At 36.4% G+C, this 24,411-nt stretch overlaps 1 protein-coding gene across 4 annotated transcripts in view; it reads left to right on the forward strand.

The window, feature by feature from the left end:
* The first annotated feature begins 11,684 nt into the window (after window positions 1-11,684).
* Window positions 11,685-24,411, forward strand: part of LOC126878348 (potassium voltage-gated channel subfamily KQT member 1) — a 73,036-nt gene continuing 60,309 nt past the window's right edge. For all 4 annotated transcript variants that reach the window (XM_050641088.1, XM_050641089.1, XM_050641090.1 and 1 more), the window contains exon 1: window positions 11,685-16,343. In XM_050641088.1, coding sequence (XP_050497045.1) covers window positions 16,016-16,343 — 328 coding nt within the window. In that variant the 5' untranslated portion in view covers window positions 11,685-16,015. The remainder of the gene's footprint in view (window positions 16,344-24,411) is intronic.

Genomic DNA, 24,411 nt, shown 5'->3' on the forward strand with positions numbered 1-24,411 from the left:
TAATATAAAAGTGGTGTGAAACGGGCGAAATAATAAGCTCGTAATTCGTTAATAACCTTTATCACCGTTACTCATCTGAATAATAAATTCTGGCCGTTAAAAGAGAAGATTGCTACGATAAACTTTTTCCTTTTTTTTTTAAGAAAACTATGCAAAATAAATCAATTTATTGCCTTGGCGGTCGACTTGTTCCGGTAGATAGGCTTCTTCGTTGATTTCATTGCGATATTGCTACTCACAACAGCGGAAGGAGACTAACAAATTTTCAACAACGCGAACGGTTTAGATTGTCAGAGAAAAGTGGTCCGGTACGACGTAATACTTTGTAAAAATGAAATATTATGGCGTAATATATTTCGATCTATTGGAATTGCCAGGGAAAAATATATAAAATTCGCGTGACAATATCTTAATTATGCTCTTCGTTGTATTTATCTTTTTCGCTTGATATCTCTCTTATCTCTCTTCGCTTTCTGTATTCACTCTTTGTAAGCTTTTCTTGCCGATTTCATCGTATTTTCTCACTTCCCTTTCCTATTTTTTCCTTCTCGCGTGCTCTAGCCCCGGTTTACTCTTGCTATACCGGCCGAATATCGATCCAGCCGCCTCTATAAATAGACACGCGGGTCGTCGACGGTATTTAGCATTTCACTACGAACTACTTACTCCGTCCGCGTGCACCGAACATCGGATCGTGACAAGTAGGCGTTACGATATTGGTGTCGGCACAGTTGCCGAAGTTAAAGAGCTCGAATACCTTCGTGGTGTGGCTGTTCGCTTTTACAGAACTCGATTCGATCGTTTTCTTTCTTTTTAGCCGGTTGAGATTGCATTCGATCGATCGCTTTTGATCGTGAAATTGCTTCTTGTCTGGTTTATGAGCCAGTCGAGGTGGCTGAAAAAGTTAGATACATGTTTGCTGGAAAAGTCACGTACAATTGGAAGTGTCGTTAAGGATTATCGATGGGCCAGAGATGAATCGACGATGAATATGAATTGATCGGCGATGATGAAACACGTGTTCGTACGATTGCTGGTATGCTTGATGGTGCGCGTGTAGTTTTTATTTTATTAGCGAGATTTGCGTTTGTTTTATATGTAAATTAAAGCACAATTCCAAAACAAATTCATCGGTAGCTATGATCTGACATTTCATTGCTTTTTGATTGATATTTCCAGGCTTTACTTATAAAATCTCTTTCTTTCTCGTGCGTATTCATTTTATATTTAATGTAAATATATCTGCGGTTCAGATATTTTAAACAAAGATACGGTTTATAGACTATAATAAAATATAATATGTAATTTGCAAGTCTAATAAAGGTAACTTCGTCTTTGTTCAAATGTCCACAAATTTTTCAGAAAGATCTTCGAAAGCATTTTTAAGAACAGTTCGTAGTTGCCACAAACTTCTTAATACCACGAACGACTCTATTCTATCCTCTTCCGTGTTATCCAATTTCATTCAACTGTTCCTTTTCGACTTTTTGAATAACTCAGCTATTGGTTTTTCTACTTTCACTTCAGTCTTCGAAAGTTAATACGACAGAAGAATTATTCGAAAGACACATAAGGAAAGTTGAACGGCTGTTGTAACTTTCTGTTAATTCCTCCTATAGTTATCCTCGAAATTCCTGCCTTTCTAACGAGTCTTGTCACGTTACTTCCATTAATCGTATAGACGCGACAAATCGTTACGACAATAAGCTCAGAAATCACTTCCCTGTATGATATTTCATCAGCGAGAATTATACTTAACATTGACCATACACGTATTTTCCATTGGGGATGTCTGGTCGCGTGGCGTTTACACAGAAACAGTTAACAAAGCTGGTTATTACCCTGGTCAGGGATTACTCCCACGAGTCTTAACCAGTTTACTCGGCAGCGAAAGCAGGTGTATAGGTCAGCCATGGCATAATTGCATGCGGCGAGAGTGATTTTACAGCGCGTTCAACTCCCTTGTCCGCTTACACCGTTACACACACACACACACACACACATACATATTGTTTCAAGACGTCCCAATGATTCTGCATTTCTAAAAGACAACCATGCGGGATTATATTTTGGACTATGTAGCGGTAATTAAAATAATTGGATGAAAATTAATCGATTAACGTATTTGAATAGTTTACTTATCGCGTGTCGTATGTAATTAGGATGCAAGGGAAAACGGTCATAGTCTATTCGAGATTAAAATTGCTATTTTAGCATCGTGGTACAGTTTAGAGAAAGCTATAATAACGTATAACGGGGCAAATGTGAGATAAACGGGGCAAAAGTTAAACGCCGAAAAATCTTGGAGATGGAAGTTTGGCAATTTCGTACGTTAATATAAATTAATATAATATTTTTGAACTTCGAACATCGTATCTCGTACTCTGCTAAATGGTTTAATTTGGTTTATCAACGAATGTGCAGAATGCGCTTAGTTTCATTCGATTCGTCCGAGTTTGATACGTAAATTGATTTTACTACTCTTATTTTTTTTAACGATATATTTCAGGTTTAATAATGACGCTAAAGGGCTCGTCTAATTTTAGAATATTTTCTATGGTAATTATCGAATTACGTTTTTAACAACTGTCTGTGATAATCGAAAAATCAATTTCTTATTTGTTTAATATCGTAATTTCCTTGTGCTTCCGAGCATTTTATCCCTTACGTTATATAAAATTATACCTCACCAAGCGGTATTAGTTTTTTGTTCGCAACTCGTTTCGAACATCTAATAAAATCAATTAACCCGCCCATCGGTTAATCGAACTTTTCCCATCCGCGTTCGGGGCCATAAAGACGGCAGCAAACCGTGAATAAACTCCGTTTAAACCGTTTTGTATACGGTAGTCCGTGTTGTCGATCTTTCGACTGCTTTTGACGCGATACCTTCGCTACCATTGACTCGACTTATCGACTTATCTTTTGCGAAGCAACCGGCGGGATGCTCGAACGCTTTCAGGTGAGGTCACCGTGGAAATCGTAGAGGTGGAAAAGTCGTCACGATAGCAAGGACGAAATTTCACTTTATCGATGGTATATCGACACTAGAGGGAAAAGGTTGAATGGATAAAATAGTTAGCAGTTTGTTTCTGCTTATTTCGTTCGTTATCGAATAATAATACGTTAACTTGTTAACGAGCCAATTACACCAATTATAATGCAATATATAAAATGTTCTAAAAGATTGGACTCAAGTCTCCGAAGCATTTTCCTAGGAGCATGATATTAGAAAAATCACATTTCGTTAATACTTGTAACATTTACATTCAAAGCTACTCAGTCGTCGTATCTCGCAACTTGTAGCTTCGTTAGAATCAACAAAACCGCGTGGTATTATGTTGTCCGAAAAGTGTTTTTTTTACAGACACGTCTTTTACAACGATGCATCTTTATATAATACAAACATGAAACCTAATCTGTCGAACATTGTGATTTTTATTTTAATAGAACAAAATGGATCATACGTAATACGTATAGTCTCTGTTGTAATATTTATCTGTTACATAAATATCTATTGCGAGTCAAAGATAACGAAGAGTAGATCGTTCAACCAATCCTTAATCATCGGTATCTTACAAAATGAACAAAATCCTTCAACCTAAAATATACTACGCTATGTTCAAATAATAAAAAAAAAAAAAAGAGAGAGGAAGAGAACACTCAGTTCAATGAAATTGCGAAATAATTGAAATATATTTTATAAATCGAATAAATATTTTATTCGATCCATGACCTACGATCTAAGTGATAATGTACGATAACAGAATACGTAAAATATTTTATACATTTGCGAAAGAAGAATCACGATACCTTGGAATACCATTCTCTTTTCCAAAGTGATATTTTCCAAGAACATAACGATCTAATTATTTTTGAGCCATTTTTCCATTGAAATACTGGTATTTCCGGGAATCGGATATCGCGGAAGACGTTTGGGAACAACGAGACTTTAAAGAGGACAACGTGAAATGTGAATCAATAAGAAGTCCTCTTGTTTCTCGATTACCACCGAAATCGTTCCATATCGATGCCGTTTCGATGGAACCGCGTGGTCAAAACGTTGGAAATATTTCTGACAAACAGCTGCCTTTGTCCTCCATTACTCATCCCAACCGCAGCAACGCTTTAGCCTCTGCAACGTGCGAGCTTCAGCCTCGAAACATCGAAATTTCTTTTGGCTGGAAAACGGGAACGTTGTTCGATTAATCGAGCCTGACGGGCAACTTTGACGGTGTTTGTTTCTCGTGGTTGTTTCGTGCCTCGAACGAGCTCGCTCTGCGAAATGTCGATTCGAAGTGCACACGTGCCGTGAAACGTTTCTGCGCTTTTGTTAGTTTCGAACTGGCTGGCCAGACGTTAGAAGGCGTTCTCATTAAAATCGTAGAATCTCGATTTAAGGAAAAATTACTGTTCGGACGAGTGTTCTTTATCGTTGTACAGACGTTACACGCATATATATCGGTAAATTTAAAGAACATAAAGGATATTAATTTCAGAATTAAATTTAAGAATGTAGAATATTTAACACTAGAACTACCGATAGTTAACACGAAGCTATTTTTATCAACACCAGTCAAAATAACTGGTCTTTAAAAAATACGTAACAATAAAATATTTTTATATTTATTGATTTATTACTTTCTTACAGAAGGAACATGTTATGTAGTACATTTTTGATATTATTAATCCATTAGGGATCATGATTCCTAAACGAGGGTCAACACATTTATAAAATTGTAGAACCAGTTGTTTTGACTGGTGTGATATTTCTAGTGTTAGCATCTAGCGATCTAGCGATCGATCCGGAATTTTCCTAATAAGTGATATCATCTTATCAAATGATACGCAATAAAAATTTAAAAAACGTATGTGAAGTTGTACAAAACGAGGAAACTGGTTAATTGAGGTTCGATAAACAGATTACAGGACCCTTTTACACTTTGACAAGTACCAGTCATTTTGACTGATATTGGTATAAGTAGCCTTGATACAAAATTATTTTGAGTTTGAATACATAAAAAATAAAATAAAATTCATTACATTATTCTTTTAGTTATCGTTGCAAAACTCGTTACATCATTGCGGAAAAAAATATAACATGAAGTAGGAATTTGAAAATAAAATTGTCAAACCAGTCAATTTGATTGGTGTGGTAGTTCTAGTGTTAAAGTACATGTAGATATCATGTTATGCATCTTTCGATAACAGGTATCTTTTGTTTTTAATGATATTTTTTAATCCATAGTGTTATATATACTGACTTATATATTATATATATTTGTATAATAAGAATGATAGAATATGTTGTATATTATATAATGGTATATTAAACATACATAATTTTATATATGTTTAAAATGTTTACATTTTAATTTCGTGTCAAAGAATATTAAATCGACATAAGCATAAATATGGAAAGTAGTAGGAACTAAAATTACATTTCTCTCTTGAATTGCTCGATCGAAACGAGACCACAACCGATACTGCGCTCGTGGATGTCCGAAGATACGAGCTACTGGTAATCCTACTTTTATATCGATTGCTATTCAACCACGCATTACTGCCGCCAAAAGGTGGCTTGAATCCTTTCGCCAGAAGCCATTTATCAGTTGAAGTCGTTTTATCACTATAAGCCGGTAAGCTATATGAGATACAGATATCATGAAATTGGACCGGGCAAATGAAGTTAGATTGTGCTTCTACTCAAGAAATGTTTCTTTTTCTCATTTTCCATATATTTCTCTGCAATTCGACGTTCGGAAAATTGCTATAACAATTGGAGTTGGAAGCATGTAAATGGTCATTTCCGATTTCCATTTAGATGTCATTACAGGATATCTGTATACGTACATAGCTTGGGTTTATACACACATAGTATGTATTTATTTGTATATATTTATAACCTAATTTCAGTATACTTATAGGTATGTATAGGTACAGTATATTTAGTAGACCTTTTAGTGCTTCTTTCACTATCAGTGGTGTTGATTTGAATTGCTCCTAAAACGTTTCCTTAGAAAGCTTCCGCGTTTATATGCTTCACTTGTGAATCTTTAATTTTTATCGTGACAGTTCTATTATATATATGTACGATTCGTGATGACAGAATCGAGTTGATTCGCCGACTATACGAAGAAAATCATAAAATCCATCGATGTAGAGAGATAGCACTTTGTATATCTAATAAAATACGATTAATGATTTACGTTCTTCCAATTTAGACTGATATTTTTCTCTCTAGAAGAATGTTTTCTTATCTGTTTTGTCTAGAAATAAAAATTCTAAAACTATAACAAACGAAGATGAAGAAAAAATAAACAGGAATAAAAATTCATCAAAATAATAATAGCAATAATTTATTTGATCTCGACATCACGGCGAAGACTTGCTTACAATTTTTCTAACACCTTCTCCTCGTCCGATCTTTTCACTCATCCACTGGTATACTTTATTCTTATGCTAGCCTTAACCTAGTTACAACATATTATGTATTGAAGAATCTACGCTGCAAGTTCTTCCTATTCTAAAACTATTATTTCCGTCAGCCACTCCTACTGCTAGCCGTCTGCTTATTGCAACTTTTAATCTTTGATATTTCTCCCATCATTTCCTACTTTATCTTTCCTCTTCCTTTCCTCCTCCTTTCTATCTTCCTTAACCATTTCTACACTTCCATTCTATCTTTTATCTACCTAGAATTTTCTCCACGTTTGTGTTTGTTCCTTCCACTACTACACTGTCTTCTATCAGATGTTTCAACATCCCCTCAATATTTCACTTTTACATATTCTTTCCTGTTCCGATCTCCAATACTTGTTCGCATCTTCTACGTTTCCATATCCCTCTAGTTATAACGCTTTGCCCTCTCCCCTCTTCCTTTATGTGACGTGACATCCTGATATTTTGTATGTAGTTACATAATCCGTCGTATTTTGATTCTCTAATCTTGTCGTCCTCCCACTGTTTTTTGAATATCGCCATCTCTTCCTGTCGGTATCTCAGTTATTACTTTCCCCTTCCTTTCGTTCATATTTTGTTCCATTACTCGTTGGCTGTACCCGTTCCAAATTTGCCAATGTGTCTTAATAATAACAAATCAAGTAACGTCGAAGTCATTCTTATATTGAATGTATCACGTATACTTTTCAATTTTTCATCTCGTATACATCGAATTGTTAATTATGGGTTGGCGTCCCTATAGAGTTGCAAAAAGGTACGTGGCACGCATTCGAGAGGGGACTTCTTTCCCTTTTGACGGCGGTAAGAAAAATTTATCGTGGTCGAAGAAGGGTTGCGAGACACTTTAAGAAATCCTTTGGGACGCATTGCTCGTTTATCTAACGACAGAAAAGAATTTCTGATCCCGCAGATCAGAAACGTGACCATAAAGCTGACTGTCGAGGACGTTGATATTTACACCGATATACGTAACAGTTTTTCATTTTCAAAGGGAATAAGAATCGGCCAGTAAAATATTTATTTATATCGTTGCATCTTGCAGGAGAAATGCTAGAAATAGAAACGAATCAATAACACCTTCCTTTTTTTCTCATTTATAGAAATCTGAGTTTCGTAATTTTGTTAAATTACATCTAATTTCAACTTTTTTAATATTTTTCACAATTTTCTACAAATTCCACCGTTTTTTGTGTTCGCCAGACGAGCCGACCTCGCGGTATACATTCACCGCGTTGTTCTCAGTACAAACAAACTTGTTTAATGATGCTGCCCATAGGACGAAGATCTCTCGTTAACGTGCATCTGCATGCAATCGTGAAATTTTCCCATTAATTTCTGCCTTTTCTCTGCTTTCTCGTATGCGCATAAAGATAAATATATACGTGTATTTAAAAAGAGTATCACTAACGAGTTATATCTTTATCTTTCTTTCAGCTTGTTATTTTTTTTAACGAATATAATATGTTAAGAATAAATAGGCGCGATGAAGGTTGTTAATATTTTCGTAATTAGGTTACTTGAATACCATATATATTATTAGTTACTATTATTATTAGTACTATTTAACATTGTGGTAGTGATAGAAAATTCTTAAGCGTTGCTTATTTCTGTCGATCGTTTCTTCTTCCATCTATTGCGTTGGCAACTAAGTGATTGCGGATTTTGTCAATACCGCCTAATGACAAAATCCGCAATCACTTACCAACGCAATAGATCCTGTAATCTGATGAAGTTTGAAGAAATTGAAGTATCTATAGCACTGTAAACTATTTGTTTCAAAACCGTGGACGTTTTCTTATCGTATGTTTGATTCCTATAAAATAGGTATTTGTATTCGTTCTAATATATTTTTAACATACCAGTTACTTTATCTGGTCTGGGATTGTTAGGGTAAATATCATCAAGTGCATGGTTGAAATGTTCGGAAAGTTATCGTACAAAGCAATAAAACAGAAAAAAAAAGGAAATGTAGAGAAATTCAGCAACGGTTCTACGATTTATTGCAGCCATGTTTGAATAATTTCATTCTGTTCCGGTTCAAAAAGTTCCGCTTAAATTATTCGAACTGTCGGTAAGTTCTGTATAACTTTCGCATCTGATTTCGAAACTATCGTTGGATTTGCTAACTTAATCAGTCACGGCGGAAATATGTATATCGTTTCCTTCCTCTTGTTCCATTCCATTGTACACATTTCTTCCTTCATTTTATCTTCCAACTTTTTATAATCAACTCGGTCGATCCAGATTTTCGATGTTTCAGCGTCAATTTCCTTCAATTTTCCAATCTATCCATCGTCACTTTCTTTCATCGCTACAATTTATAAAAGTCAATTTTTAAGGATTTAACATTTTTTGCGTACTTTCTAAGCGACTGGTCGCGAAAACAATTTGTGAAAATTCTTTATACAAAAACTAAAATGCATGTAAAAATCGCTTTGCTAAAGATTGTTGAAATGTCGTAGAAGTAAAAGATACTTTGTACACAACGGGAAGACAATATTTGGACAGCTAATATTTTAAAAATGCTAGTTGGCTAGCTTTGAACGTTGCTATGTGTATATATGTATATATATAATGTGTAATGTATGTTTGTGTAACCGTGGGAGTGAATCCTTTTAAGGGCGAAGACTGCGGATAAGAGTTAAGAAAGGATATTCAGAAAGAACTCTTAACGAAAGTTTCGAGAAAGAGTTTTCAAAGAGTTTTTCGAACGTATTTGCATCTGGTTTCGTGTCGTCTTTGTGTAGGAGAATTCTTCACATAACAATTTTCTCAGTTATGTAACTTTCCAAGCTTTTATCTTTATATTATGAACTGATAATGAATCCAGGAAATGCTGGTTGTACCAAGATCCGATGATCGTAATTGTTTACTTTGTATATCAATAAATTCCAAATATTACACGTGTAATAATTCGTAAAGGTATGGGGAAAATATTCGTATTATGTTTCATGGAAAAAATTGCCGCAATTATAATTAGCGCTGTATAGTATTAAGATTATAAGTTGCAATTAGGATTTAATAAAAATGAGGAAGATAGTGGAAGGCTGGAATTATGATTCTTAAAATAGTTGCAGAAACGCAATATAAACGGTGCAGAATTTGTACGCTTAATGGATTCCAAACCGTTTAATCCAACCAAGCCAAGGCTTTGCAGACATTTCGTTTCGCAGATCTTCTATAAATTCTTGTAATTTCCAATAAATACTTCGAGAGAAATGAAATTAGTTGCAAAACTATCTTCAGGATTCGTAATATTTTCCCATTTGTTTGTATGAGAAAAATTAATTTTTTGAAACTTCCCGTAATTGAATATTACGAATTGGTTTAATTCCTTAGCAAATTAAGAAGAGATGTGATACTTTAAGTAACATTTGTTTTCAATATTATACAAGCTAGCGTTATACCTATAATCATTTAACCTGTAATTACCATAATTATTCATTATATTAATTAATTTTTCATAGAACTAGAGGTCCGTAATTCGCACAATTAATTCACGTATATCTTAATAGATTTCATGATTGGTGTGCGCTGAATAAATTGTCCCTCAGCTTAATTAAACGTTATACCCTTAGATTTAGCAGCAAGAAATATAATTTAGTCTTTAATTATACTATACCATTATCCACGCTAAGCATTGTCAAGAATCTAGACGTCACCTTCAAGTCCAACTTATCATTTGCGGCTCATCGTAGTAACGTCGTCTCTCGTAGTATTAACGCTGTGGAGCTTATTCGCGGGATCTCTAAATTCTCTGCTAATTACTAACGCTCTTAGAGTACCCTATCGTCAGCCGATTAGACCCATTTTGGAACACAGAAGCATTAGCAGTTTCTTCTTTTCTTTTCTTTGTTTTTCATATGCGTATCTGCGCGTGTAATTTATTTCCCCGCGCGTTATATCTGTGTATCCAAGAAATCGCCACACTAATAACGATGATAACAACGATAATAATATTATTACAAACAAAATGCTAATATTCGAAGGAAATTTTTCTCTTCTGTTGCACTTAACCATTTAGGATTTGCGAGCTCTTTGAAAATCGTGTGCCTAAGTTGTGTCGCAAAAAGTAAGCGACGACGAGTATACTCGTGAAACACAGAGCACACGTGGCTGTTACAATATAGAATTAGTAACGTAACGTAATTATAGTTGGAGCGAAATGAAATGAGAGATTTTTGAAACAAAAATGAAATTAAAATGAAAATAAATAAAAATGGAATAAAACAATTGCCATTTCTTCATGACGTTACTTTGACTATACTCGTAAAAAACAGCTAACTGCTTAAGAAAATTGCTATTAAGCCGTTATTAACACTAGAACTGCCACACTAATCAAATTGACTGGTTTTACAATTTTATTTTAAAATTTCTACTTCATGTTATATTTTTTTTCTGCAATGATGTACTTTGTAATGATGACTTTCGCAACGATAACTAAAAGAATAATACAATGAATTTTATTTCGTTTTTTACGTATTCAAACTTAAAATAATTTTATATTAAGGCTACTTATACCGACACCAGTCGAAATGACTGCTACTTGTCAATGTGTAAAAGGGTCCTGCAATCTGTTTATCGAACCCCAATTAACCAGTTTCCTCGTTTTGTACAACTTCACACACGTTTTTAAAATTTTTACCGCGTATCATTCAATATGATGATATCGGTTGTCAGGAAAAATTCGGATCGATCGCTAGATCGCTAACACTAGAGATACTACATCAATCAAAATGATTGGCTTTATAATTTCATAAATGTGTCAACCCTCGTTTAGGGATCCCAGATGAATTAATAATACCAAAGATCTACCACATAACATGGAATTCCTTCTGTAAGAAAGTAATAAATCAATAAAGATAAAAATATTCTATTGTTACCCATTTTTTAAAGACCAGTCATTTTAACTGGTTTTGATAGAAATAGCTTCGTGTTAACTATCGGTAGTTCCAGTGTTAAAGTCTTAGACCCTCTATGAATCGTTCTAAGCCTGTACGCTCATTGCACTAACCAGAGTGAAACTCGAGTACCGTGGAAGAAGCGTAAGGTTTTTGCGTGTGCGATCTGTCGCTCGACGAGGGTAGGCCAGATGAAAACATTTCTCATGATCCGTAAACGGTGCGCGGCGTACAAGCGCCGAGAGCCACCACCTATTCGGGGTTGCGATGGGTGGCGGAACTACAGGGTGGCCAAGAGCCACAGTTGGTTGCGGGCTGTCGTCCTGAGCACATTACGCGTCTTCGACCAGCGCCACGCGACCTCGTGTATCATCCACCCTCCTCTTCCCTCTGCCAGGTGCGATTGCGTGATCAACGAGTCGCTCGCCCTCGAACAACCATTTGTCGACCTCCTTGTGCTTCCGTCTCGAGTGAGTGCGGGAACACGTGCGTGAAAATCATCTGGAAACACGAGCGAAATTCGCACCGATCTTACTGCACTTTAACTCGTTCCTTCCTGTTTTCTTTTTTCTTTCGTCTCCTCCTCCTTGTTCCTTTCTGCCTTCTTTTCTTTAGGAGAAAATCCGTGAAGGTCGAATGTAGGCTTTACGACGATCGTGGTTTTTTCGTTGCAACGTACGTGAATAATTGTCATTGCGCGGGAAAAGAAAGATCAGTCTGTGAACGATCGAGGGAAATGGATTTCGAGCGTGCGAGGATTCGAAGAAGTTAGGAATCGAAGCTCGAGGGACGAAAACATGGACGAACTGTGCTTATGACTGAAAGAGATCTTTTCTCAGAGGTTGCAAGAAACTGACTCGGCCAAGCTTTTTCGTTCAAACTCCCTCGATCGGAGTCGTAAATGATCGCGCAATTATGGGGAACGGATCGAAGAGGCAAATTATCGTACACCTGTGTCAAACTTATTCTTTCGAAACGATGCTACAACGATTTCGAAATCCTGAACGTTAACCTGCACATGCCCAAATCGATCGAGATCCAACATCTTACGAACTCCAAACGGTTTTTACTTTCCTTAGACACGTAGGAATCGGAGGACGCGTGTATAAGAGGCGAACGAAAGAGAAAAGAAAAAGAAAGAAAGAAACGAACGACGAAATTGAATCGCGGTTTCATACCCGCATTTAGACGGGTATGAAAGCGCACTGCAACGAAATAGGCGGATCTTAAATGTCAAAGGAGACGCGTTCTCGTGGGAACTTTCAATTAAAATTTTATCGGACCGGGGATAACGGTCGGACGCGGATTCGAGGCTTCGTAAAATGTAATCCCGTCGTTAAACACGCGGCCCGTGACGAGGATGATTGAGATAAGACCGTGGAGATCGCATTCGTTGCCTTATTAAATCACCGTATACCCCGAAAAGATGCGGATAAAGGGCCGAAATTACATCGTTTTATTCATTCTCTCCAGGGCACGGTGAATCGGAAATCTTACAAAGTCCAACAAAATTCTTTTCACGTGGATCTACTGGCGGACGTCTTGAATAAGAGCAATATAGAGGGATCTCGCTATTGCGAAGCAATTTCGTGCTACAAATCAAACGAATTGAATGGAAAAAAGAAGAAAATACAGGGAACGATCAATTTCTCGCGTTCCTTCTACTCCGATTGTAGGATTTTAGAGGTTGATAGAGAGGTGGAAGAAAGAATATACGAAACGTCAAAACGGAGCTAGGATCGCGTTTAAAGAATTTACGAAACACCTGAATCCGACGAGGGCAAGATCTCGAAAGGTTCGAGCAGAGATGATCCGATGGTGTTGAATACACGTTCTTCGCCGACATGTACACACCACCCATGCACGCGTATTCTTTTCTTTTTCCCGAAGACCCGTTCTATTTGTTCGACAAGGGATTTTCAATCTCGAAATAGACATTACGTTCGATGATAGGAAATAGTTTGTACAGAAGCTCGAAGCTGGTCGGAAAAGAAGAGATTTCTTGAGCCTTTTCCGTGGCAAGCTGACGTCGAGTTTCGAATTTGCACGTCCTCACGGTGAAGCGATTGCTTCCTTAAAAGCTTCCCTGTTAGAACTCACAAGTTTTGAAGTGATTGACGAGACCGCGTTTCAATCAAATGATAAAAATACCGAACGATAAATACGCTAATTCCAGCGTAGAAGTAAAACAGAATGTTTTGCTAGCGTAACGCGATATCGAGTAAAATCCCGAAGCAATTTCAGGTTACACGAAACAGTACTTCTCGTTCCTTTTATCTCGACACGGTAAACACGTCGAGAATAATAGAGTCCGTCGCACGAGAGTTCGTGTGTGACTGTTTGGAAGATAAGTGAGCGGAAATCGTCGGGAAACCCTCGGGATCAGTTTCTGCAACGGCTCGAGCATCGAATGTTCACTGTCCAATGTCGCGTCGTGTCGCAACGATCGACAAGAGGATCCGCAACTCGCTGAGAATGCCAATCTCGTCGACCAGACTGTTGTGGAAAAGCAAGAGGTGTAATCCCTTTAAAAGAGTCTCGAGGTGAGTGTCGACGTTGAGGACATCAACTAGGTAGAGAAGAAAAGCCGAGGAAAAGGAACGAGCACGTGATTCCTCTTCACGTTTCCCGGAGAGAAATCTATTTCGCAAGGCAAATTCAGGGGGGTAGAAAGTTATCGTTGCTACTGTTGCGCCTTTATTACGCGCTCCAGCCGTATAATTAACGATTACTCGAAACGATCGCTCGAGTCAGATTTAAGTATCACGTGTAGGCAGAAAGGGTGAAATATAACTGAAGATTGCTATCGAATCCAAGTCCTTGAAGATCGTCGATCTGTTTATACAATGGCCTCTGCTCTGACAGAATTTCTCCCTCGGAAATTTGTTTTGATAGATTCTTGAATTTGTACCATCGTATGCGACAAAAACTTGGAAGTTGAAGAGCGATTCGTATTCGATCGTCCAACTTTCAAGGGACGAGTCGATCGACAAGGCAAAGTATATTACGAGAGCTAATCGCTTTTGCGGGATTGTGGAACGAACGAGGAACGAGAGATATCGCGAGGGAAACAGCATTGCAAGGCAGAAGAAGTTGGACAACGAGTGAAATTGCTCGATACTTCTCAAGGGAAAAAGAACGAAGAACAAACAAGGAAAGGCAATGGAGGGTCGTTTTGTTGCGACAGCAGGAAAAACTACATGGACACAACAGGAGAAAACTACGAGAACTGGATAAAAAAGAAAGTACTTTAGAAGAAGGGGGAGGAAAGTGTCGTTAATTTCCATGTGAGATTGAAACGCACGATCTCTGTGAATTACGATAGTTCGCGATTGATTTGAATTACGATAGGAAACGATCTTGGACAGAGATCGATCCCCTCTGCCACCTTTCTGCCAATAGGCTAATGATCGCGTAAATTTGATTCAAATTGCGAGGAGAGAAAACGTTACAATTTCAGATCGACTATTTCGCGTTCGAGGATCAAAGTGGTTAAGAAATTTTTGATCAAACTCGTGATTATCTGCGGTTGATTTAAGCAGAGTAGAAAGCAGTTTAATTTGGCATTAGTTCTTATTCTTCTGTTTTCCATCGCAAAAAGTGTTTACACGTATACAAGACTTTAGAGAAAGATTGGCCAGTGTTTGATAGCGAATTTGAAATTTCGAAAATGTGATAGTAGCTTAGAGATTCGAGTTGAAAGACCCGCACTCACGAAAAATCCTTTTTCTTACAAGATATACGCATGGAAGATTAAAACATTCAAAGACTACGATCCTCATTACGCGTTAGTGTCTCAAAGTATACGAATTTCATCAGTTTGATATTAATCGCACGAAACTTGTTAAAATTTGTAATACAATTTTAAGGCCAGGCTACTACATCGTAACTATGAAAAATCAGTTCATCAAAGTTTAGCGAAAAATTGAATGGCTCCAGTGTGTAACTAGTGCGTTCAAATTCCACGAATTAAGTGATTTATGAAATTGTGGTGAAGGAATGTGCGAGAATTTGAAATCTCACCATCCGTTTCTCCCCTAAAATCTCGTCATCAAAATATTCAGATAGCGTTTAAATGCCACAAATCGAATGTTTTGTTAAACGATGTGGAAGAATACTACACTGGGAATCTTTAACCTAAAACCCTAATCCCCTTAAATCGTTATCAAACTGCGTCAGAAGTGAGTTAAACGTTTCCAATGTCCAAATAGTGTTCAAACAGCATAAATCGGGTGTTGCATTAAAAAGAAAGGTACTCGTCGCGTTAATTTCCCCTTAAATTGGTATAACGAACGAACCCATTAAAACGTACTAAGAGACGTTCATCAGTGCTTAATTAACACCCGAAATCATAAATAGTTTCATCAAACGATGACCAATTGTACACGCAATCTTTAACCGGAAACGTTGTTACTTCCATTGTTCCCTGAATTGAAAATTGAATCGGAATCGGTGTAACAAAATACTCGAATAGTGTTTAAATCGTATAAAACGTGTATTTTATCAAGTTGTGAAAAAAGAAAAGAAAAAAGAAAGAAAGAAGACCGCGTATCGTGAAGTGATCATAGATCTGAGACGACCATGAAAAAAAGGGAGAATCGTCTGGCGGTGGGTCAGATGAACGAAAGTTCTTGCTGCAAGAGAGCGTCGGGATGCTGCACGCTGTTATGCTAGGTAGCGGTCCGGGTCGAGGGAGACACGAATGGTATCCGGGATTTTATTTGCAACGTCGACGACTTGGATGCAGGATGAACCGCGCGGAGCAGGAGAACATATACAGGCAGAGCAGACAGCTCACGACGATCGTGCCATCTCACGAAGATCTGGTGCTGAGCGTGCTTAAATCGCCGATCAGCCAGCATCAGCATCAGCACCAGCACCAGCACCAGCAACGCCAGCAGCATCATCCTACGCACCATTCTCACGGACACCATGTTAACTGCCAAGGTCATCAGAATCATAAGAAGTGCACGCATTCAGGTATACTCGGACTAGCCGAGGAAACTCAGTTCGTTCTATATGGTGTAACGATCGGAAGATTTTTGGCTGCTCACTGAAATTATAGGAATACTGCTGGTTTTTCGGTGATTTCTGTTGTTCTATTTCGTTGTTACAATTTCTTGTACAAAGATGCTTCTATTAGGTTGCTTCGACACGTGATTCTCTACGAATATCGTAGATTTCAATCGTGTCTTTAGCTTTTGTGCTTAGTTTAGGGGGTTTGGTGGTATCTCAAGTTATATCAGTCTTCGTATTGTTATAAATTTGCTCTTGGAATACTGGTTTTTAAGAAGTTGAATTTATTCGATCGTTCTTGATTCTCTAATGATCTATTGTCATAAATTAAACCTTAGAAAAGAACAGCCTCGTTCTTTCGCTCTCGTATCTTCTATTTCCTTCGGTTTGTCTCGTATTTATAGCCCTTATGAACCGTCCAATTCTACAATCAAACAGAAGATAGATTTCTTGTACAGATGCAATAGAATTCGAATTCGATTAATTGAATTGATATTTTGTGAACGAGTATTAATATTGGGATAGTTTCAGTAGGTACCAAAAGTTGATATTTATGAAGAGAGGGAGGGAGAGAGAGGGAGAAAGAGAGAGTGAGAGATACAGGGACTCTTGCGTTACATTAGATTTTCTGTCAATAATATTACATGTTAATGTTCCAAGATATTTTTGACATTGAAGCTTCATTGTTCTATGGAATTTTCAACAGCACGATAAATTTTCAAAATTAAAACTTTGTCGTTTACAATTAATTTGCTTTTAAATTGAACCTGAATAATGTTTCGTTCACAAAGGATTAAATTGCATCGACAAGTTTCACACGAGGACGGGAAATTTGTAATAAAACGACACAGAAAGAGTTTCGTGTGAAATATTACCTACGTTTCGGCAGTACCTAATTAAAAGATATTTAGACGCTGTCGATATTTATTCTGATATTATTAACGTCAGAATTATTTTTTATTGCATCAGATATTCTTTTACGTTAACTAAAAGCAAATGAACGGCAGAGAGCCATGTAATCTGTGTGTTGTTTAACTTTTCTTTAACTGATATTCTGTTACTCTAATAATCTGATAATTCGAACGTTGTTTCACATTCATTAAAAACAATTTTCTTCGTGAGTTTTGATTGTAACACGATCATAATTACGTTATCCATAGCATGAACCTAATAATACTATGAATTACTATGAATTAACTACTAATCGTGTGTCGATAAATTGAAAATATAAAAAGTGCCACAAATCGAATGAAAAAAATTTGTGGGGTTGTTTTGAAGATAATTGCAAGCAAAAGCTGTCACAGGTCATCATCTTCGGTATTTGTAGCCTCAATTTAAAATATCAATATATCGTCATATACAATTACAAGTTCGACACGAAGATATCTCTACAAAAAGCAATTTACGAAAAAATTGTTTAATTTTGAGTATCTAACATAGATTAAAACTAGACGTAAATGACATTAAAATTTCGTTTAGGTTACAATAAGATACGTAGATGTTCTAAGAATCTACGTTTCATTTTTTTAATTGTCAGTAACACGTAGTACACCGGACTTTTTCTACTATCGACCATATCGCTAGAACAAGCCGAGTTCTAACAATTCAGAAATAAAACCTCTGCCTAGTTAGTTTGAAGCAGAGAGCGTGGCCACAATCAAACTTGTATACGTGAATTCTGGCTATCTTTCGCAAATAGAATACGTCAGCATAGTTTGACCGACTTTGAGAACATTGTCTGTAGAAAACTTGCGCAAACTATTTTTCCTAAATATTCGTAATATACTTCCTTGATTTTATACCAGATATTACGGGAAGTACATACTAAAGTTATTTAATCGAATTAACTAACCTGTCAACTGCTACGTATTTTGATAAAAATTATTTACTTGGCGATTATTGATAAATTGATAATTACTTTCGCTATTAATTTACAAATCGATCTATTTATTTAGAAAAGAACGAAGATTTTCAACTGGCGAACTAATTCGTCTCTGCCGATTCTTTTGCTGTTATAAAATTTCCTGCCACAAAAAACTAATTAAAAGGAGCAGTACAAAGGACAAAAGTCGAATTTATATCGCAACCGTAAATAAACTAAAACGGATTAAGCTTGATACCAAAAAGTTTAGCAGTATCAAACAACTACTACGATAGTCTCCTATCGTAAAATGTTCCTCTTTCTTATCGCAAACGATCGATCCGCTTAACTTTTTCATTCACGAAATAACGATCGAAATCTTCTTACGCGGTTTTTACAGAACCGGCTCCGTTAGACCTCGTCTCCGAATTAACAAATTATTCGCTCCGTTTTGAACGTTGTTCTAGCAGTTTGTTCTAGCAGGATTTCTTTTCGTTCTTAACTCTCCGGAAGACAGTAAAAAAAACAAAAAAAGAAAAAAAAAAGAATTGAAATATCAAAAGAGCACGACGCCGGTTGAAAGTGTCCCTTAAGCCGTCGTGATGGCTTTTAGGTGACTCTCGTTTCACAGCTCGGTGGAAACTAGGCAACGAGCTGCTGATTTTTAGCTTCTTGCCTTGTATTATACGGAAGCTCGGAAGGAAAGCCGGTTGGAGTGTAATCTTCTTTGAAAAAAGAGCGACTGATTTCGTGAACACGTGAAATAAAGTAATAGCTGTGTTTTCGTTGCGGTGAGCGAAAGATTTCACTCGTTTCTTCCCTTTCACAATCTTTTTCCTTTCTCCTTTGTTCGAGGAGAAAAGCAGAATTCTGCCTTCTTCTATGGTTCCTCGTTGAATGTTACTTAGTTCGGTCTTCCTTTAATAAATAGGCTGCGGACGTTTTTGCAGATTCATATTTCTATGAACATCGCTAAAGAAATAGAACGTAAGTAGAGATATTTTTCATCCGAATAAGAGACGCGCAATTTTTATTTTGGGGATTTGCGTTTAAGAATAACATTTAGATTTATTTAGACAAGTCTGCAGGAGTTTCAGCCTTCATTACCATAATCTCATGGAAAACTTCAGTATTCGAATATCCGCGATTGTAAAGGACCCTTGGTAAACAAATACACGTATCGTTCAATAAAATAGTTATATTGGATCAACGTTTATAACGCAATGTTTTAACGAATAAAATTACGCCTCTAGTAATCACAAAAATAATATTCTCGAACGAATTTCATTTCTGCTTTCTCGAACTTGCCGCAATCTTTTTCCCATCCATTTTTTCATCTGTTTCACCCGTTATTTATTCCACCAAGAGTTATCTGTTTTTACCCTGTGGTATCTTTCTGTTTGCAATTTCCAAAAATTTGAATCGGTTGCAAAGAGAGCATTCCCTTACTTAGCATGTTAGTTGTTTTTCTCGAGTATACTAAGAATATCTTGTCTTTGAGATAAAAATAAGCAACAACAAGGGGACGTTTGTTTCCCTCGCTAGGAAAACTGAAAAATCTCTTGTCCTTTGGTGGTTGCTCGGTGAGTGAAACACGCTTGATTCTCGATCTTCCATGCGACTCATTATGAAATATCAGGGAGCTTCCATCGATATGCAGATGCCCCTATTAATACTACAGGGGAGTTATATTTATTTACAATCAATAAAGAGAGACTCGTATATCGCCACTTTCGTGTCATGAAATTTCTATGTGCATTTCGGAGTTTGGCTGACAAATTTTCTTAGCATCGTTTCGTAAATATTTATCGATCATTACTACATTATTATTAATTTCACTTATATTTATAATATATTTATAATATATAAATATGGTTATATTTTGTATAATATAACCATATGTCATACAAATTATTAAGTCGTCCGAAAAGTTTCTTTTGTTTTATAAGGAAATAACATTTTTCGTTTTATATTATTTTGTTTTATCAAGATAAAGATCACAACGTTCGACAGATTAGGTTTTATGTTCGTATAAAGATACTTCGTTGTAAAAGACGTGTCTGTAAAAGAGAGACACTTTTCGGACAACCTAATATAAAATATCATCATATTTTATAATTGAAAATCAGCGTTACCTTTGACGATTATTAACGATTATTAATAATTATTAATCTTTGTAATTGTTCGGCTCTAAAAAAGTATGTATCTTAAACGTCCATTGCTGTAATACGCGCAGTACGAGAGAAAGTGAGTTTCGGCTAGCGTTAAAGTTAGATGATCGTAGTGATAATACAGCCTAATTAAGTTTTACGAAAATCCGCCTCCACGCAGTACAATTACATTCTTTGCTGGATTTCATGACGATTCAAGTAATCTTCTGTCCCTGTCTCTAAGTGTGTTTCACCTGTACGAGGGAACTTGCCTGCAGCTGATTCTGGGAAGTTACATTATTCGTATTCACCGTTTCTCTCAACGCGAACGTTGGGTTAACGCATTCATAACAAGGCTTCCGTTTTCGAGTAAGTTTCCCTGCGCGGACTGAAGCGGACTCCAGCTGTTCAGCTGGAGGATCCGTGGAATTCATTGTCTCAAGATAGAATAAAACGATCCCATTCACCTGATGGTGGAGCATTGGGATAATTCTTAACTCTTTTCAATCATAAACGCTGGCTTTGTATTATTTCGCTTTAGATTTCACAATCTCATATATTTCAGTGGTATTATATCTTTCGATAAGAGAGACGTGCATGGAAAAAAAGAAGTATCGATTCAGTATACGTATATTTCGTACATAGATTTCCGAATTTCGAATTATTATAACGGAGCAATCATTCTAAATTAATACAAACATACGTATATCATATATAGTTACGTTTCACAACATGTATTTGTTCGCTGTTATTTATTCGCCGAATTTCCATACTCGTAGAAATTACATATGCATATGCTTCTTCCATTTCAATATAAGAATTAATTATTTTCATCCATATACGCTCATCATTTTTACTTAATTTTATTTTGTGATTTGGCAATGTTTGGGCTAGCTAGTTCAAGCGCGGCATTGTTTACGTTACCTTGTATCGCTTTAGGAGAATAGCCATTAATCAGAAACTTAGTTAACCGTGATGAAAAATTTAATCGATACGTTTAAATAGAAATTTAAATAGAAAATGACACATTTTCATTAGAATAGTGTAACAACAAATTTTGGATATGGTATTAGTTAATAATATCGATTAAATAGGACTTGTGGTCCTGATATTAACATTGCTCGCCTGTAATAATGCGGTTACAGCAATGTTAGCTGAATGAACACGTAGGATAACGCGAGTTTCGGTGCTCAGAACGTGGTCGAGTATAACGCACGACATTGTTCCAGTATATAATCTACATCAGAACGGAATTATTATATTATCGATTACGAGTATGAACGCCATTGACCTTTCTATTACGCCCCTGTAATCCGTTCCGCTGTAGTGTACAAACTCGTTGATGTGGACATGAGAATACGCGGATGGTTGCGTTAATATTTACAGGCATCTTGTCAACATTTCTTTCGTGATTCCATATATTTCTCGGCGTTGCATGGTTTTCCAGCAAAAACGTCGGATTATACAAAAATGAAGTCCAATGATACGCGTTTCGAGTTTTAACTAAAGATTTAGTTTGATTAGTTTTGGCAAAATTTTAAATTCACTCGTAACAAAGGTTTCCATATGTCCGTTATTAGTTAAGTTACATTTTTATTATCATTGTTGATAGATGATCATCTGGAGTTGAAACACGTTTTTGCCAAAAGTTATAATTGTAATTATTCATTGCAGCCTTATGGCTTGGAGATTAAACTTAGCTGTACGTAGTTTACAAACATGAAACAAAACTAAAGCTAAACTTACTTGATGACTACAGTAGCCTAACAATATATATCGATGCTTCGATTGTCCTTTCTCTCTATCTCTAAATACTTTCTTTCTATATAAACATTCTCCCCATTGCACATCATTCGTTCGTTCATTCGTCCCTTCTTTACCCACTTTTTACTTGTACTTTATTTTCCAATAATTTTACTTTTCTCCGCCCTTCCTCTACTTCTACTTCTCCCTGTCTCTGGTTTTCCTAAAACAGACATATAGAAAATCCTCTTGCGGTGCAATCGAAAAGGGAAAAATGAAACTGAGCGAGAAAGATGGGACAATGTTAAAAAAATAAATCGTCGCTGTCGCATAATGCGACAATATCTCGTGTCGTACAGAATCGTAGATCGTGGAAATAGAAAATTTAGATCAGCTACGTGAAATTACGACCAGTGTTCTCAAGTATCGGCGAAGCGCTCAAAGAGATCATCGAACGAAACTCTCGTTCTTATCCTTCTTTGTTTTCTCTTCTTTCTTTGGAAACAGCGAATCGGTTTCGGTCGAAGTTAAAGTGGTTCCCGATGAATATCTCGCGGCTCGCTATAGCTGCTCCAACTTCCGATTCTTCGTTCGCTAATGTCCCGGGGAAATTGCATGTAATCGTTAGAATTTATCTGTACGGCCTATAGAGGTGGTCGCTGCTCGAAGAGAAAAGGAAGTGCTGGCGATGAGCGTGCAGATAATTCGAAGCAATTTATCGGCCTAGCGTGTATCGGTATCTGGTCTCCACGTGCTCTGTTCGCGCATTTTTAGCTCGATCCTTGCACCAATTTTCTTTGTCCGCCGGCGACCTGCAGGCTCGATCGTACGCGTTTTAATTGGACGTCCAATTTCGTTAGCTTTCGCAGATTTTAAGATTCGTTCGTGGTGAAGATTGCTAGTTGCAGTATAGTTAGCATATCGAACTCTTATAGTATATACTACTGTCAAGTTATCTTTTTTATTATCATTGTGATTTCGGTTAGGTAACTTTAAGACTAGTTCTCTTCCAGAAAGGAAATATAGAAGCGGAGATTTGACAAAATGTAAACGATCAACGCTCGATAACTATTGAACAGCTAACGAATATTAATCGGCTCTTAAAAATTCAAATAAGCAATGTTGATATTCCTTATTAGTTTATTCTTATTTCTTACACTACCACGTAATTTTTAGCGATACATGTATATAGGAAGTTAATGAGATGAATAACTTTAGTTTTCGGTTGTCGAGCGAACAGCTCGCACTTTGCATTTTACACTTCGAAGTGTCAGCGCAGTGATAAATAATAATCTGACGGTAGCTGTCTAACGGGGAGTTTTGAAAGGCCAAATATCACATCGATTTGTGGCTAATAGGCGATTAATCATTCAACAACTGTACCTATTCTTGGGTCCTCGTTAAATATGTTATAGGTCCGCTTTAATTAATAAGAATGCAAGTTTCATATCTTTAAGTAGACTTCCAAAACTTTGATTTAGGTGGGAAACTTTGTTCCTGTAATGTATTGGATGAAAAGTCGACACACTGGGAATCTCATCGGTAGTTTCAGACAATCTTTCACAAACATTCCTTGTTTATCACGTAATTAATTATTTAATTAATTAATTTATTGTAATCACGTTCTCATTTCGACAAGAACAAAAAGGCTTTCGATGCGCGAAGAAAATGTGGCATTAAGGCGAATCATTTAAACAATGAGCAAATCTAAATTTCAATTTGTAATGTGCAAAGAAAAATTATATTGACTTTACTTATATTTTAGTTCTACGAATCTACCAATTACTACGGAAATCGTAGAAATGCCAATTGTTGTATAAAATGGAATCTTTTAAGTTTTTCGAATGAATTTTAATCAACTACTTTCGTCAAAAATGTTCAAAGAATTAGAAATTCAATATCGTAGTCGTTTCGTCGGAGCTCGGTTATCATTTTACAAGGGAATAAAGTTAACGATAACAGTGTATCGGGGTGTAACCTATAAGAAAAAAGACTAACTCCAATAAATGAAAGGCTTGTGCTTTTACATCGGTTTTTAATTGGATGTAGCCTTTGCCACCTAAATTAAAGCGTTTCTTTTGTTCGATTCAAAACCCCGAGCTTCGTGTAACTTTACACAAATAGAAAACTATAGACGATCTTTTAGTACGTGTTACAATCCATAATAGCGTTCATTGGTTCATAAAGTCCATAAGGACGATTGAAATCAATAATTTCTGTGACAATATATCTAATCATTTTTTGAGAGTGCAGTGATTCGTGTTGCAAAAAATTTCTA

Source organism: Bombus huntii, chromosome 2, assembly GCF_024542735.1.
Source record: "Bombus huntii isolate Logan2020A chromosome 2, iyBomHunt1.1, whole genome shotgun sequence".
Lineage (NCBI taxonomy): Eukaryota > Metazoa > Arthropoda > Insecta > Hymenoptera > Apidae > Bombus > Bombus huntii.